Source organism: Bos taurus, chromosome 28 (assembly GCF_002263795.3).
Source record: "Bos taurus isolate L1 Dominette 01449 registration number 42190680 breed Hereford chromosome 28, ARS-UCD2.0, whole genome shotgun sequence".
NCBI classification, from domain to species: domain Eukaryota; kingdom Metazoa; phylum Chordata; class Mammalia; order Artiodactyla; family Bovidae; genus Bos; species Bos taurus.
In genome coordinates this window covers 27,450,513-27,465,342 of record NC_037355.1, presented here as the reverse complement: position 1 = coordinate 27,465,342, position 14,830 = coordinate 27,450,513, and the positions used below count along the sequence as shown (strand labels likewise).

Genomic DNA, 14,830 nt, shown 5'->3' with positions numbered 1-14,830 from the left:
GGGCACAGGAACTAAGGGCATGGACAATAGGTTCAGATGGCCTGGCTTGAGTAACAGTTGTCACTGACTTTGTGCTTGGGAACAAATTACTTGTATTTTTCGAGCCTTGGTTTCCTTCTCTGTAAAATGGGCATAATAATACCCTGAGGGCTATAAGGACCAAGAGAGATAAAGAAAAGAAAACCTCTGGCACACAGTAGGTTGTTTAATAAATCTCATGGAATTAATAAACAAACCAGGGCTCTTAGTGCAGTGGCTGGCACAGGGCCAGAGTTTGGTAAAGGTGGTGAATATTATAAGGATTCGGCCCAGCCCGCACACTGCAGATGCCTCACAGGAGATGCTCAGTAAATACCAGACTTCCCTCCCAGCAATAATATCCTGAGCACTTTGTACATACTGCAGGTGGGTCTGCGTGCAAAAGACCCAGAAGCCATGGAGCCCGACCCCAAGCCACATGGTAAGGGAGGGCACTACTAAAACTGGAGCTGAATAAAGTCCTGTCACCCCCCTGGGCTCCTCCCAACTCCCCCGCAGTCCCATGGGACAGACAGACCCAGCTTCCTCCCAGGTACTGAGCACTTACAGAATAAATGACCCGCGGCTCTGAAACTCCAGGAGCAGGTCACAGCCCACTGGTGGGCCCTCAGAGAGGCAGCAGCGCAGGAGAGGGGAGACCAGGACCACCTCCACTTCTCTGTCCCCCATTCTCATGGCTCCCCTGCTCTTGCCCGTGTCACCCCAGGTGCTAGGACATCCACCTTGGGGCCCAGTCGGCTCTACTGCTCCTCTCCAGGAGGCTGGCAAGTGAGGAGTAAGAGAAGGGTGGCAATGAGCCCCCCAGCTCACACTAAGCGTGTGATCAGAGGAAAGGCTGAAGTCTCTTCCCCAGGCTGTCAGGCCCTGGGGGAACAGCAGAGGCACACTGAGGAATTAACGAAGCCCGAAGTGTTTAGGTCAAAGGAATACCAGAGCCCGCGTTCAGTGAGACTGAGGAGGACCCTGGAGGGCTTCTGGGCACGGGAGACTTTCTGTCCCTTTTCTTGTAGGGAACAGACTCCAGCCTCCAAAGGGCAGATTCCTCCAAAGGGCTCATCTGGGAAGGTATAGAGATAAGGGAAAGCAGCTAAGAAAAAATAGTGCAGCCTTGGGGCTGGGTTCTGGTTCCACCTCATGGGATACACAATATCTCTGAGATCTTTACAGAATCAAAACCCCCAACAAACGGAATTAGCATTCTTCACTGCAGAGAAGACAGAAGACCGGAGGCAGATTAAAGGCCTGCAGGCCCCACACACACATTCCTCTTATCAGCAACCCCACCCTTGAACTATTGCTATAACTCCTCACCAAATCCTCCCATGTAGGGACGCATAGTTTTTTGGGGCAGGAGCCTGCTGTGTCTCCCTTTGCCTGGCAAAGCAATAAAGCTATTCTCTACTTCACCCAACACTCTGTCTCCAAGATTTGATTCAGCACTGGTGCATAGAAGCTGAGCTTTCAGCTCCACCATTTCTGTTTGGAAGGGTCCCAGTGAGGACCCCACTCTCTCTGAAGAAGCCCAGGCCAAGGAAAGCCATTCCTTGAACTTCCAGCAGGGAGCCTACTTTCATCCTCCCCTCCACTGCCAGCTTTGACAACCTGCACTGTAGGAAGTCCTTCCAGAGGGCTCACTTACATCTCTCATGAGGTCCCTAAGCCTGTTTGATGGATGCTCTGGTAGAGGCTGCTCCTTACCCCCACCTGGTAACCCTTCTCTTAGATCATGTGGCTGCACATTTAGCCTCACCCAGAGAGCTTTACCGGAGAAGGCAATGGCATGCCACTCCAGTACTCCTGCCTGGAAAATCCCATGGACGGAGGAGCCTGGAAGGCTGCAGTCCATGGGGTCACTGAGGGTTGGACATGACTGAGCGACTTCACTTTCACTTTTCACTTTCATGCATTGGAGAAGGAAATGGCAACCCACTCCAGTGTTCTTGCCTGGAGAATCCCAGGGACAGGGGAGCCTGGTGGGCTGCTGTCTATGGGGTCACACAGAGTCGGACACGACTGAAGTGACTTAGCAGCAGCAGCAGATAGCTTTTCAATACTTGTGTCCAGGCCCCTCCTTCAATGTTGCCAGAATCGGGTGGGTGGGGCAGGCGGGCAGGCTTCGCAGCTCACTGGGTGATTCTAGTGTGTAGCCAGAACCGAGGACTCTAGGGGAGATGGAGAGTCCAGAGAATGTTGCTTACCAGCACAGGTTCTTGCTAAACTCCAGACTGGTCCACAGCCCACTTCTGTCACTTGGGAGTCAGTGACCTTGGGTCACTAGCTCCAAATCTGTGAGCCTCAGCTTCTCCATCTGAAAACTGGGCACAGCACCTAACTCACCAGGTCATCCTACAGACGAAATATTAGTAAGATGGTGGGTCCATTGGTGGTGGGCACAGGCTGCGTGGTGGGGACTCTGTAAAACCAACAACTCATAACCAAGGCATCTGATGATCTGTCCTTCTCTAAACTAGTTCATCCTGGTTGCTTTGAACCCTCCTCCTTGGACTGGGATGTCTGCTCTTAGTTTTAAGAATAGCTCCCCAGTCATGCTATCCTGCTCCTTTGGGTGGGGCTGAAGGGTGAGATAAGGACAAAGCTACCATAAATGAGAAGATGCTCAAGATCCCCACCTGCTAAATCAGATCAACCTGGGTCCCTTCCCTAGGCAGGAACCCCACTTCATGTCTCTGCCCACCACCTGAAACATCAGAACTCCTTTGGTGGTGACCACTGTGACCCCCAGACCTTCTGCTCCCTTGCAAAGCCCTCTTTTGGATTGGGGTCATGAGGCTTTCCTCCCCTGTCATATAATAAGTAATGCAACAAATATTTATCACGTGCAACTCTTTGATGGGAACACAGGGACATATAGTAAGAGGCCTGTATTCACAGCGAATGGTCTGTGAAAAGGGTGCTGTCACCATGGATGACAACAGTTCCCACCTCACAGGGGGCAGTGGGGTTAAATGAGTGAATGCAAAGTGCTGAGAGCATGGCTCCCCAGAACAAGCGGTCAAGACCAAGGGCTGTGGGGTAAGGGCCTGATGGGGAAGTGCACTGGGCGCTGGGAATGCGGATGAGGAGCCCATAGCTCAGACGGCTGGCAGCAGGGGAGGTTCCCAAGAGTCAGAGATGCACCTGCCTCCTGCCCCACTCCTTAGGACTGGGCCACTGGGGCCCCCTCTGGTCAGCAGATAGATGGGACAGCTGTAGATTGCCAGGCCTGGGTTCTGGCCCTGCTGACACCAACTCAGACTGTGGGTCCCACCCATGACCTGGCCATGTCCACAGCCCCCTCATAAAGGAGCCCTGGGTGTGTGTGTGGGGGGCCATGGAAGCCTCATGACAGAGGAATGACCAGGAGAAAACGTCACCACTGTCCTCTCTGGGTCAGAAAGGGGGTGTGTGGCTGACAGACGGTCCCTGGCCAAGCAGCAGTCCTACAGGCTTGCAGGAAAGGCCGAGGGGAGGGCAAGGAGGCCCCACAGGATCAGGGATGGTTTAAAAACCCCAGAGCCAAGGGAGGACTGGGGCTGGGGTGGAGGAAGTCGGGGGCTGGGGAGGGATCAGCTGACAACTTGGAAGCTGGGTCCAGAATCCAGGAGTAGAGCTAAGGCCCCTGGGCTTCCTGGGTAGAAAGGAGACCAGACCAAGGTCAGGCTCTCCCTAGGAAGAAAGACAGGGTTTGGCCAAATCCAGGTGTGGGTTGGCCCCTGTCTCCACAACAGTCCCCTTTGCACCACCCTCTGAACACGACAAATGTTGCAGTCATCTATCCTCCTAAGTTCTCCATAAAACTGTTTACAGCCCTTCGAGCTGTCTGATTAGGGGCAGGCTATTGAACCTCTTTGAGCCTTTAGCCTTTTTGTCTGGAAAAAAAGAAAAAAACAGGGTTAACAAGAGACACTGTGTATAACACCCTTGCCAGCATGGTGGGCCTACAGTCGGGCTCAGAATATGGCAGTCGTCGTGGTTCCCCCTGCATCAGATTTTCCTGTCAATTCTTCCTTGTTTACGCTCTAATTTTTTTTGGCTCTGGGCCCACAGTCTTGTGGTGAGTTTATTCAAAGTTCTTATTCCAGAGAATGGAGACAAGGGGGCAGGTGAGCAGAAAGCTTTCTAAACCATCCCAAGGCTGCTCCAGGCAGAAGGAAATGAGCCTGAGAAGGGAGGTGACCTTGAAAGTACATAATTTGGGCGGTAGGGGCGGGGGTGGGGGGTGGGGGGTGGGGTGGGGTAGGGAAGCAGTCTGTGCAAAATTCCTATAGCGTCAAACTCCCCACCCAAAGGTATCCATCCCTGGGAAATACAAAGGAAAGTACAGAGAAAACACAACAGCCAGACCCACAGCTAATTGAGTTGCAGGTGGCGGCTGGAGACAGACCCGTCCGACTCTTCCGGCTTCCTCCCCCAGAGTAGCCCTCAGGTGACAGCACAGACCAACCACCTCTCACAGGGAAATCAGGAAGAGAGGGGAAAAGAACTGGGGAGGTGGGTGGCAGAAATGAGGAATTAGGCAAAGAAAAATGGTCCACAAAATGCAGAAACACCCCAGCATGCTTGCTTCCCAAACCCGGCCCATGAATCGAAGGGTGACAGGTCTCTCATCTCTGATGCCAAGAGCCAGGAGCTCCGGGCAACCGCAGGTACTACATCTGCACCTGCCAGCACTTGGAAAGAGGCAATAAAGCATAGTAGCAGGGCCTGGAATGCTAAGTGCCTGCAGCTGGGAAAGGACTGCCTCGCAGCCAGAGCGGCTCACGGCACATGGCCACCGGGCAAGGGCAGGCTCCCAGAGACGGGACTGCACGTCCTCCCCACCCGGGGCAGCAGGCAGAGGGGCAGCAGGCAGAGGGGAGGCAGGACAGGTGCACACAGAACCAGCCCTGGGGGCTGCCCGAGGCCGGGTGCTGGCCCAGGCAGACGGGGATCTCCTGGATGAAGCCCAAGAGGGCTGGCTGATTTACCGAGGCTGGCAGAAAGCTGGGACGCTTGAGTCACTGGTAAATAAAAGTGGATCATAAAGCACCCTGGCTAAGCCAGCCGTCTGGAAATACACCAGGGCCACATGCAGCTCAGAGTGTGGGCCCCATCGCTCGAATGATAGTAATAATAATGTTTATACGGCACTCACAGCAGTGGTACCAGACTCTGTTCTAAGTGCTGTGTGTGCATGTTAATTTACTTAATCCTCATAACAACCCTAAGAAGCTGGTGGGGGTATAATTCTGTTACATACTGCAAGATGAGCACTGAGAGGCCAGGGAGCTAAGAACAGAGGTAGGGTTTGAACCCACACAGTCTGTTTCTAGAGGCCCTGCCCTAGCTCCACGGTGCCTGCCAGTCACCAGGGTGGCATGTTAGCAACTCCTGACTCAGCCAGCCCGGGGGCTTGAGACTGCATCACTAACACGCTCCCAGTGAAGCCTGGTTCCGAGGCCACACCTAGAGTAGGACGCTCTAAATTACTACATTACATTCCTGTGACAGCCCTTCAGCAGCGAAATGAGTTTATACTGGCTGTTCTGGTCCCTAGAGGCATCTATGAATTCCTCAGTTAACAGAGAGAGGCACTCGCAGGGTGTCAGAATCTAGGGGTTGGGGCTGGAGGAGGAGACGTGAAGTCTTAAAATTCCCATGTCCACTTCATCTCTGCCTGATTCAATCAGAATGTCAGGGGAGGAGCCCAGATTGGAATTTTTGAAAAAGCTCCCTGGGTGACCATGTAACTGGAAGAGCCCTTCCAGTCAGACATGAGGGAAGCCTCAGTTAACGTTAGATTCATCGAAAGTTCCACGGGGCTAGGTCAGGGATCTCAAAGGTATTTTCAGAAGAGGGTTGGTGAGCCAACTCCCAGGCCAGTTGAGGGGTATGGCTGGGTCAGCTAGGGTATCCTGTTCCTATTCCCTGCGGCAGCCCTAGGGGCAACAGGTGGCAGCTGGCAACCCCCAGTCTGGCTTGCCTTCAGAGACACCCTGCTTCCCCATCCACGAGCTTTCAAGAGAGAACAGACACTGCTCTGGATCAGTTGTGGAAACCGAGGCTCTTTCAACTATACTTCAGTAAAATAAAATTTAAAAAGAATTCTCAAATGCTCTGGCTATTTCCCAAGTAAGGTTACTGACAATTTTTATACTAAACCAAAGTATAATAAAACATTAATTTATGAGGAAAAAAAAAAAACCTATCCTTGACAGCTCCTGTTAGTAATTTGCCATCCACTGACCTCTCAGCTCGCTCCCTCGCCATAAATCCCCTTGTCCTTGCAGGAGGTGAGCCCAGTCTCTCTCCCTTACTGCAACAGTCTTGAGTAAAGGCTTCCTTACCGCTTTAACAAGTGGCAGAATTATTTTTTCTTTAACACTCTCCCTGCTTGAGGGAAAAGTCACCCCACAAAGTGAGCAGCCCTGGGTGGCAAGGGTAGACCTGATGCCACTGCCAACCACACAGAGACTCCTCACCTTGACATTCAAGTCCCGGGCAATGACTGCAAGGCCGAGGCAATAAAATCAAGCCTTATTTGTCTCTTACGTGTGCGGGTGCCCCACATTCAGGAAAACTAGATGGTTCACTGTTCCTCATAGACATCTGAATTTTCCTCCCATCCTACCATAGCTCAGACTTTGCCTTCCACCTGGAATGTCTGTCTCCTCCCCATTCTTCTAAGTTGCAGAGATCTCTCCCTTTATGACAAGACTACTTATCCCCATTCTTCGATTCCCCTGTCTTCCACAACTATACAAACTCATCTGAGCTGGGTACATGGTTCTCTGGGATAAAGACTATGCTTAAAGACTGTATTTCCTAGCCTCCTTCGAGGTGCATGTGGTCATATGACTGCATTACAGCCAATACAATATGAGCAGAAACCATGTGCTTAATTCCCAGAGTGCTTATGTTCTTATGCCTCTCCTCCTCTTCCTATGTGATGTAATGGCAAGAACTCCTAGTTCTTGGACTATGAAGTGATCTTGAACATGGAAGCTACAGATGGTGGAGCAGCTAGGTTCCTGACAACATGGAATATCATGCCAGCACTGGGCTGGCCCCTCCAGACTTGCACATGAGAGAAAAATGACCTTCCTTCCATCTTGTAGTAGCCACTGCTCTTTTGGAATTTTCTGCAACTCATAGCTGAACTTGATGCTATTAGAGTCACCCTTTCAAACCCATGGAGGCATAGACTCAGGATTTTGGGGTTAATTACTATACCACACTACACAGACCCATCATTTGCATCTCCTCCCCAAGTTAAATACTAAGCAATGTGAAGGCTGGGACTGTGTCTTATCCAATTCCATATTATCCTGCCATGTGAAACAAAAGGCCTCATACGTAACACAGAGCATGTCTTAGGGCTGAAATGAATTCCATCTACGTACAACACTCCACACAGCCTCCCAACTTGCATCCATACTCGCAACATGCGACAAGCCTTCCTGGAAGGGTGGACCCAAGTGAACTCACCCTTTGTCCCTTCCAGGAAGCTTGTTCCCCACTGACCCCCAACCCCCTGGGAGAAGCTCGCCTTACCAGGATGTCCGAGTCCTTAGGCTCCTCCCCAGCGGCTGGGCTGGAGCAGTTGCTGAGTTTGAATATCCAGTACTCCTGGGCCGTGACAAAGAAGTTCCATGGCAGCAGGCCGCCAATGCCCAAGCTGAAGAAGATGATGTAGGTACCATTGAAGCGGTCCTCAGGCCTCTGCAAGCTGGGTGGCGGGCGGTCCAGCAGCTTCTCAAGCAGTGCTTCTTGGTCAGCTCGGAGGGAGCTGCTTGCAGTTCTGTAGGTGGAATTGGAGGTATGACGAAAGTCGTCTTCTGAGATGATGGCCACTGTTGGAGTGGAGAGACAGGGCAGGTGATCAGAAGCTGAGGCCAGGTACAGCTGGAGACTCACCCATCTTACAGAGCTGATTCTGCCCCTACCTGGGGATCTGTGGAGTCACCAAAGTGTGATTAGAGAGCTTCAGGTTTAATTATTAGGGGCAAAGACGTCAGAATTGTAAGTGACCTCAGGATGCCCCCAAACTATACAGAGGCCACATGGTGGCAGGTTGGTTGAGAGTAAGGCAATGCAGCATAGTGGAGCCTGTAGCAGTCAGTCCAGAGGGGCAAACCTGGTCTCAAGGCATTCAAATTTCTAAGCAGCCATAACAAAAAGAATTAGGCCCCTGGGTGAGCCAAGAATGCTCTCTAAATTCTTTTCAACTTTATGGGAGAAAATTAAGGATGAGGTAAGTGTGTAGAATATGGTACTATCTGTACATAAGCAGCACAGATCGGGTAGGCGGGGAGGGGAAGATGTAAGTATACCCTCTGGAAGGATACACAAGAAATTTCAAACAGTGGTTGCCTCTGAGGAGTGAGGCTGGGGACTTCACTGCATGTTCTTTTGTGCCTCTTGAATTTTGAACTTTGTGAGTGTATTATCTGTTCAAAACTAAAAATTATAAATAAAAATAAAGGCATTCAAATAACATTTAAAAAATAAACCTCATAGTGTCTAGAGCTGCCCCCAGAAGCTGGTTTGAAATAGGCCACTCCCTCATGTCATTGTGGGAAAACTGAGGTCTGAAGAACAGGTCACAGACCAGGCAAAGGGCCAAGCCTGGGTTTGCAGCTCCTGCCTGGGCCCCCCCCTCTGTTCATTACATCCCACCACAAGACAGCAACTCCCCATCTGCAGCAGCAGCTAAAACAAACTAAAGATTCTGGGTTGCCAGTAACGATTGTGTACACGGCCTCGGGCAAGTCACCAAGTTCTGAGCCTCACTTTCCCCATCTGCAAACCCGGGGAAGCCTTTTTACAATGGTTATTGTAAATTGCAACTGGCTGGCAATGCTGATAAATGTCAGCATCTTCCCTGCCATCCTGGGCCTGTCAGCTGGCTGGCTGGCTGTGGAGTTTGGCTGTAAGGTAGCAGGCCTACTTCTATGCTCTATACAGCACCTAGGCTGTGGCAGCAGCTTGATAAATGGGAAATATTTCCATAAAACTGAGGATGGGACGCTCTGTAGTCCCTTCTGCAATAAATAAATCAGTGCATCTAGGCTCGCATAGGAGGCTGAGCCTTAACTCAGCATTAAGCCAGACCAGGAGAAATGCGAACACTGTTACAGAGGTACAGTATAGGGCCTTATCTGCTATTTCAGGAGAGCCTCACAATATTCTCAGAATTAGGCAGGACAGGAATTACCGCTTCCTTTTTATCAGATGCAAAGAACGAGGATGTAAAGTTGCTTGATTTGTCCCGCATTCAAACACTGGGAATTCCCAATAGTTAAATCCAGCACTGGGGCATGTCCAGGTCTGCACCTGGCACTTGAGGCTGACAACAGCCCAATATGGTAGGTGCTACTCTAAGACCCATTTCACAGGTGAAGAGTGAGGCTCAGAGAGGCTGAGTAATTTGCCCAAAGTCATGCAGCTAACAAACGGGAAAAGTGAGGTTACTCAGCCAGTCAGTCTGAGGGCCATGTGGATTCCTTGGCCTCCCTGGGAGGAAGGTGGTTGGCAATGTGCATCCTTGTCTACTGGCTCCAAGTACAGACCTTCTGGAAGAATTCCTGGTCAGTGAGCTGTGAACAGAGGCGAAGGCAGCACTGCAGGGCACCTTTATCAATATCTGCTGAATGAATGGATTCTGAACAGCCAGGATATGTACCCCTACTGGGGCAGCATGTACCCTGCAGCAGGCAGGCAGGAGGCAGCCAGAAGCCCAGAGCATCTGTGTCAGCAAGTCTATTTTAAACTCCCTTGGTTGAGCAGAGCCTTTTCCCAGCTTGGATTCACAGGGAGCTCAGCACTAACAAACTAACCAGTGTGGCCATGCACGCACATGTGTGCACACACACATAGAGTTTCTATATTAGTGTTTAAAAATGTAAAACTTATGACCCATGTAGGACAACAGACAATGGGCAAGTGGTTCTTTCCAGATGCTCCAACTCCAGGGGTAGCTGCCGGGGCTAAAGTTCAGTCACTCAGGCCACACTGGCTGGAGTCCATTCTCAGCTCCAGGGGCCTATTTGTTCAGGACCGTTCGGCCTTGACCAAGCTTCTGAAAGAGCCAGGAATTTTCTCTCACTCAGGTCACAGGCTGGGGCACTGGAGTGAGCAAAGTCTTATTACTCTTTATGAAAGCTAGCTGCTGGCTTTGGATTAAAAAAGAAGAAAGGCAAGGAAGAGTCCTGCCATCCCCGGGGAGGGGCTGGCGATGCCCTGGGGTGTGTTTCTCAGTCACCTGTAGGAATCAGCAAGGCTCAGCCCTGCTCCTGTCCTGGTTGACTTGGGGCAAGGGGTAGACCCTGCTCAACGCAGCAGAAACTCGTGGGGCCTGGGGCCACCGCAGACCATCCTCCAGGTCTGGGCGCTGGTTCCCAGGAAGTTTTTGACTGACCCTTAAGTCAATCTTGCCTCTGTGCCTCGATTTCCTCACCTGTGAAATGGGGGCAAGGGGCTGGGGAGGCTACCCTATGGGAAAGCACTGTGGGAAGCACAGGGCGGGGACACCCCCAGACTCAGGCGCCCCAATTTGGGCTCTCAGCCACCTTCTGGATACTTTGGGCTAACTTGTCCATACCCAGGCCCCCCACATCCAAACGGTGTTGTCCGATCTCAGGAAATTCATGAGGGGGCGGGAAGAGAATCTGGAGAAGAACGCAGACCGAGGAGGAGGGAACGTGAGAGGAAAGTGAGAGGAGAGAGCAAGGGAGGAAGAGAATGGACGCCGGGGAGCGGGGGTCACAGCGAGAGGCGTCGCGCCGAGCCGGAGGCCGGGTCCGGGTTTTGAGGCTCCAGTGGAGCGCCCCCAGGAGGGCCGCGGGGTTGGGGAGGGGGTAGGCCGCCCCCAGCGGGAGCCCGGGGAGCGACCAGGAGCCTGAAGAGCTGGGCGGGGGCCAGGCCCGCGCCCGACCGCCGGCCCGCACTTACTGTCGCCGTCGCTCGCCGCCACCGCCGCTGCCTCCCCGGCTGCCGCGGCCACTGCGACTCCGGGCTCGGCCGGCCCTGAGGCCGGGCTCCGCCTCCAGGCCCCGCCCCCTGCCCCACCCCCTCCGGCGCTTCCGGGTTTGCAAACGGGTCTCCTTTCGCGGGCGGCAGGCTGTGGACACGCGCCCATTTCACAGGTGGAGGGAGTGAGGCGCCAGCCGCCAGGTGCACCGCCCAGGCTAGCGCGCGAGTGCGCAGTGAGTCGGCTCCCGGTGCTGCCGCCGCTGCTTCCCCACCGTGGAGCCCGAGCACCCCGGCAGCTCCCAGAGCCCTGCGCCCCAGGACCCGGAAGAGCTCTCCACCCGCTCCCCACAGGCAGCTGCGGAGTCTCACCTGCACCTCCCTGATCCCCCAGTGTTCCCCGCACCCGCGGGGACCCTCCCGGGAGCCAGCACCTTCCAGAAGCTCACTAGTCGAGGCAGAGGAGTAGCTAGTCCTCAGGCCAACTCCGACCCCATCAGGCCCTCCCACCGGCCGCCAGAACTTCCTGTCTAAATTACCGCCCCAGGCAGTCACCGTCTCTCTACTTAGACCTGACGTCCGCGCTCATTATTGTCACATGCCCGGAGGGGCCGGAGTTGCCTGTGCCCCTCTCACGGACCTGAGAAAGCTGGGCTTGTGGGAAGCCCCGACGGAAGTGTGATGTAACGCTGCTGCTGCTGCTGCTAAGTCACTTCAGTCGTGTTCGACTCTTGGCGACCCCATGGACTGCAGCCTACCAGGCTCCTCTGTCCGTGGAATTTTCCAGGCAAGAGTACTGGAGTGGGGTACCATTGCCTAGGTCTGTCTGATTCTAAAACTGTTGAGTCCCCTGACCCCACAGCGGTGGGTCAGCGCTGGGTGCTCTCAGGGCCACGGGGAGGTGGCAGCCTTGTTTCATGGTGAGACCATGTTTCATTAAGCAGACCTACCATGTGCCAGGCTCTGCAGTGGGGCCTGTGATGTGTTAGGATCAGAAATATATTTGATCTGGTCCCTGGTTCCTGATAGGGCTTCCCTGGTGGCTCAGACGGTAAAGCATCTGCCTGCGGTGCGGGAGACCCAGGTTCGATCCCTGGGTTGGGAAGATCCCCTGGAGAAGGAAATGGCAACCCATTCCAGTACTGTTGCCTGGAAAATTCCATGGACTGAGAGGCTCCTCAGAGCCTGGTAGGCTACAGTCCATGGGGTCGCAAAGAGTCAGACACGACTGAGCGACTTCACTTACTGGTTCACTTACTGTTCCTGAGGTGGTGATGGACAGGGAGGCCTGGCGTGCTGCGATTCACGGGGTCGCAGAGTCTGACACGACTGAGCGACTGATCTGATCTGATCTGATAGACTGTTTCTAAAACCCATAGAATTTCCTGAGTGATGGGTGTGATAGGAAGGTTTTTTGTTATTCAAGCCTATTTAAGCCACACCTGAATTTATGCTAATGAGGTGGGTTTGGTGGGCCCCAGATAGCTTCTGGTTGAGGGCTGGTGGAACCCACCCAGGGGATTAGAAGGTTATAACTTTCAGCTCCATGCCCTGCCTCCAGGGAGGGCGGAGGAGCTGGTGATGACCTAACCACCCATGACCAATGAGTTAATTAACCATGCCTACATAATGAACCTCCATAAAACCCCTAAATGATGGGGTTCAGAGAGCATCTGGGTTGACAAACATATCCACCTTCAGGGAGGGCGGCACACCCCAACTCCATGGGGGCAGAAACTTGGGACCTGGTACCTTGGTCATTTTGTACCCTTTATATAAAATAAACCAGTGATAGTAAGTTTTCCCTGAATTCTGTAGGCCGTCCTAGCAAATTATTCAAACTGGAGGGAGTGTGTGGGAACCCCTGATTTTGTCACCAAGTTGGACAAAAGTCTGGGCACCCTGTACTCTATACCTATGACCGGAGTCTGAAGTTGAAGTAGGGGCAGCCTTGTGGGACCCTTCAGTGTGTAGGACCTGTGGCTCCAGAGAGTGTCAGAATTGAATTGTTGGGTCCCCAGCTGGTGTCCAGAGAGTTGGAGAATTTGTTGGAGTATACATGTGAAAAAGAAACCCACTGCATCTGTTGTCAGAAGTGTTGAGAGAGTAAAAACAGTGCGAAGACCCAAAGGTGGAAAGGGCTGGGGTCTTGTTTTAGAGGAGCTTGCACTCTCCCCGGGGGACAGGCCAGAAGGGGCAGAGGACATAAGAAGCCCTGCAATCTACAGCCGACTTGAGAGCAGACCGATTTCAGGACCAAGGAGGGGATGGGAACAAGTGGGCAGGTCATGGTGATTGGTCTGGCTGGATGTTGTGGACTGGCTGTGGAGGCCCCTTTTGATAGGTGGTGCTAGAGGTAAAGAACCCGCCTGCCAATGCAGGAGACTCGGGTTCGATCCCTGGGTCGGGAAGATCCCCTGGAGGAGGGCGTGGCAACTCATTCCAGTATTCTTGCCTAGAGAATTGCATGGACAGAGGAGCCTGGTGGACTACAGTCCATAGGGTCGCAAAGAGTCGGACATGACTGACGTGACTGAGCAGGCATGCACGGGAATGGAAGCAACACTTTCCTGCCTGAGGGCCATCTACTCTGTGTCCGGGGTGGAGATGAATTGAGGCTTTTCAACTGGGCGGAGTTGATGCCTGTTTGCAGGCAGTCAGAGAATGTCAGGGAAATATTTGTAAATGGTACAGTGCTGCACAGCTACCGGGCATCACCATTGTTCTGAAATGCACATGAAGAAGAAAGAGAAGCGAGGAGAGAAAGGAGGAAGAGAGGGAGAATAAGAAAGAGAAGGAGGAGAGCAAGGGAAGAGAAGGGAGAGAGAGAGGAAGAAAGAGGAAAGAACAAATGAAAATTCAAAACATCCCAAGCACTCTTCACTGGGTTGATATTTTGTAATTCTCCGAGTAAAGCATCCTGCCACACCTTGGCTTGGAAATACTCTGAAAGTTCTGGCAATTGAACAGAAGCTATCTCAGTATTACAAAGGGACTTGCTCCTGGCCCCGGGGAGCTGCAACGGTAGGACAAGGACTGGCTGGGGAGGCCTCCTGGTGTGGTGGACGAACTGGAGCCTTATGAACCTGGGCTTAGGCTTAGACGCTGTCTAGGTATGCCTAGGAAGTCAAGCCTCGTTTCCCTACTCATATCAGCCCAAGCTAATAGCCTTCTATGAGGCCTGGGGCAGGGGATTGGGGGGTTCAAAAGTAATATTGATAGCTCTCAAGGACGCTCTGGCTGCCTTCCCCCACCCCCAACAACCATCTCCTTTGAGGCTGGTACTCTAGTTAGCTTCTTTTACATATGAGGACCAACTCCAATATTCTTGGGCTTCCTTTGTGGCTCAGCTGGTAAAAGAATCCGCCTGCAATGCAGGAGACCTGGGTTTGATCCCTGGGTTGGGAAGATCCCCTGGAGAAGGGAAAGGCTACCCACTCCAGTATTCTGGCTTGGAGAATTCCATGGACTTATAGTCCATGGGGTTGAAAAGAGTCAGACACGACTGAGTGACTTTCACCTTCAGGTGTGAGGAACCTGGGGTGTTGAGAGAGACCTTTTCAGAGACACATAGCTGATAAACCACATAGCCAAGATTCAAATTGTCGCCCTTCTGCCTCCTGAGCTCGGTCAGGGGTTCCATCCAAGGTGGTTGGGAGTGGGGGCGGGGGAGGCTCACATAAACTCCTCCCTGCTCCAAAGCCTGCAAACCTGTAGGCAATTAAGCAGTAAGAGCCTGCCTGCCGGAAGGCGGGCCACCACTGGAGGCGGAAGCCTCATTGGGCTGATGCTGCCATCTTGTGGCCCTTCCCTGTCACGGCTGTTCTCACGAGCTGGGCTG

General features: G+C 52.8%; 1 protein-coding gene and 1 non-coding gene across 3 annotated transcripts in view; one reads left to right on the top strand and one right to left on the bottom strand.

Moving 5' to 3' along the window:
- The window catches only part of SLC29A3 (solute carrier family 29 member 3), a 45,191-nt gene extending 33,917 nt beyond the window's left edge, over positions 1 to 11,274 (bottom strand). The window contains exons 1-2 of one of the 2 annotated variants that reach the window (XR_003033050.2): positions 10,972 to 11,274; positions 7,573 to 7,871 (exon numbers count right to left, since the gene is read on the bottom strand). Coding sequence is in view for 1 of the 2 variants with exons in the window: in NM_001080223.1 (NP_001073692.1) it covers positions 7,573 to 7,871; position 10,972 (300 nt within the window). In the remaining variant the exon portion in view is untranslated. 2 annotated transcript variants of the gene reach the window in all.
- A 748-nt stretch (positions 11,275 to 12,022) lies between these two features.
- TRNAR-GCG (transfer RNA arginine (anticodon GCG)) lies at positions 12,023 to 12,094 on the top strand. The gene has a single exon. It is a non-coding gene; the product is annotated as a tRNA-Arg (tRNA).
- Positions 12,095 to 14,830: the final 2,736 nt, after the last annotated feature.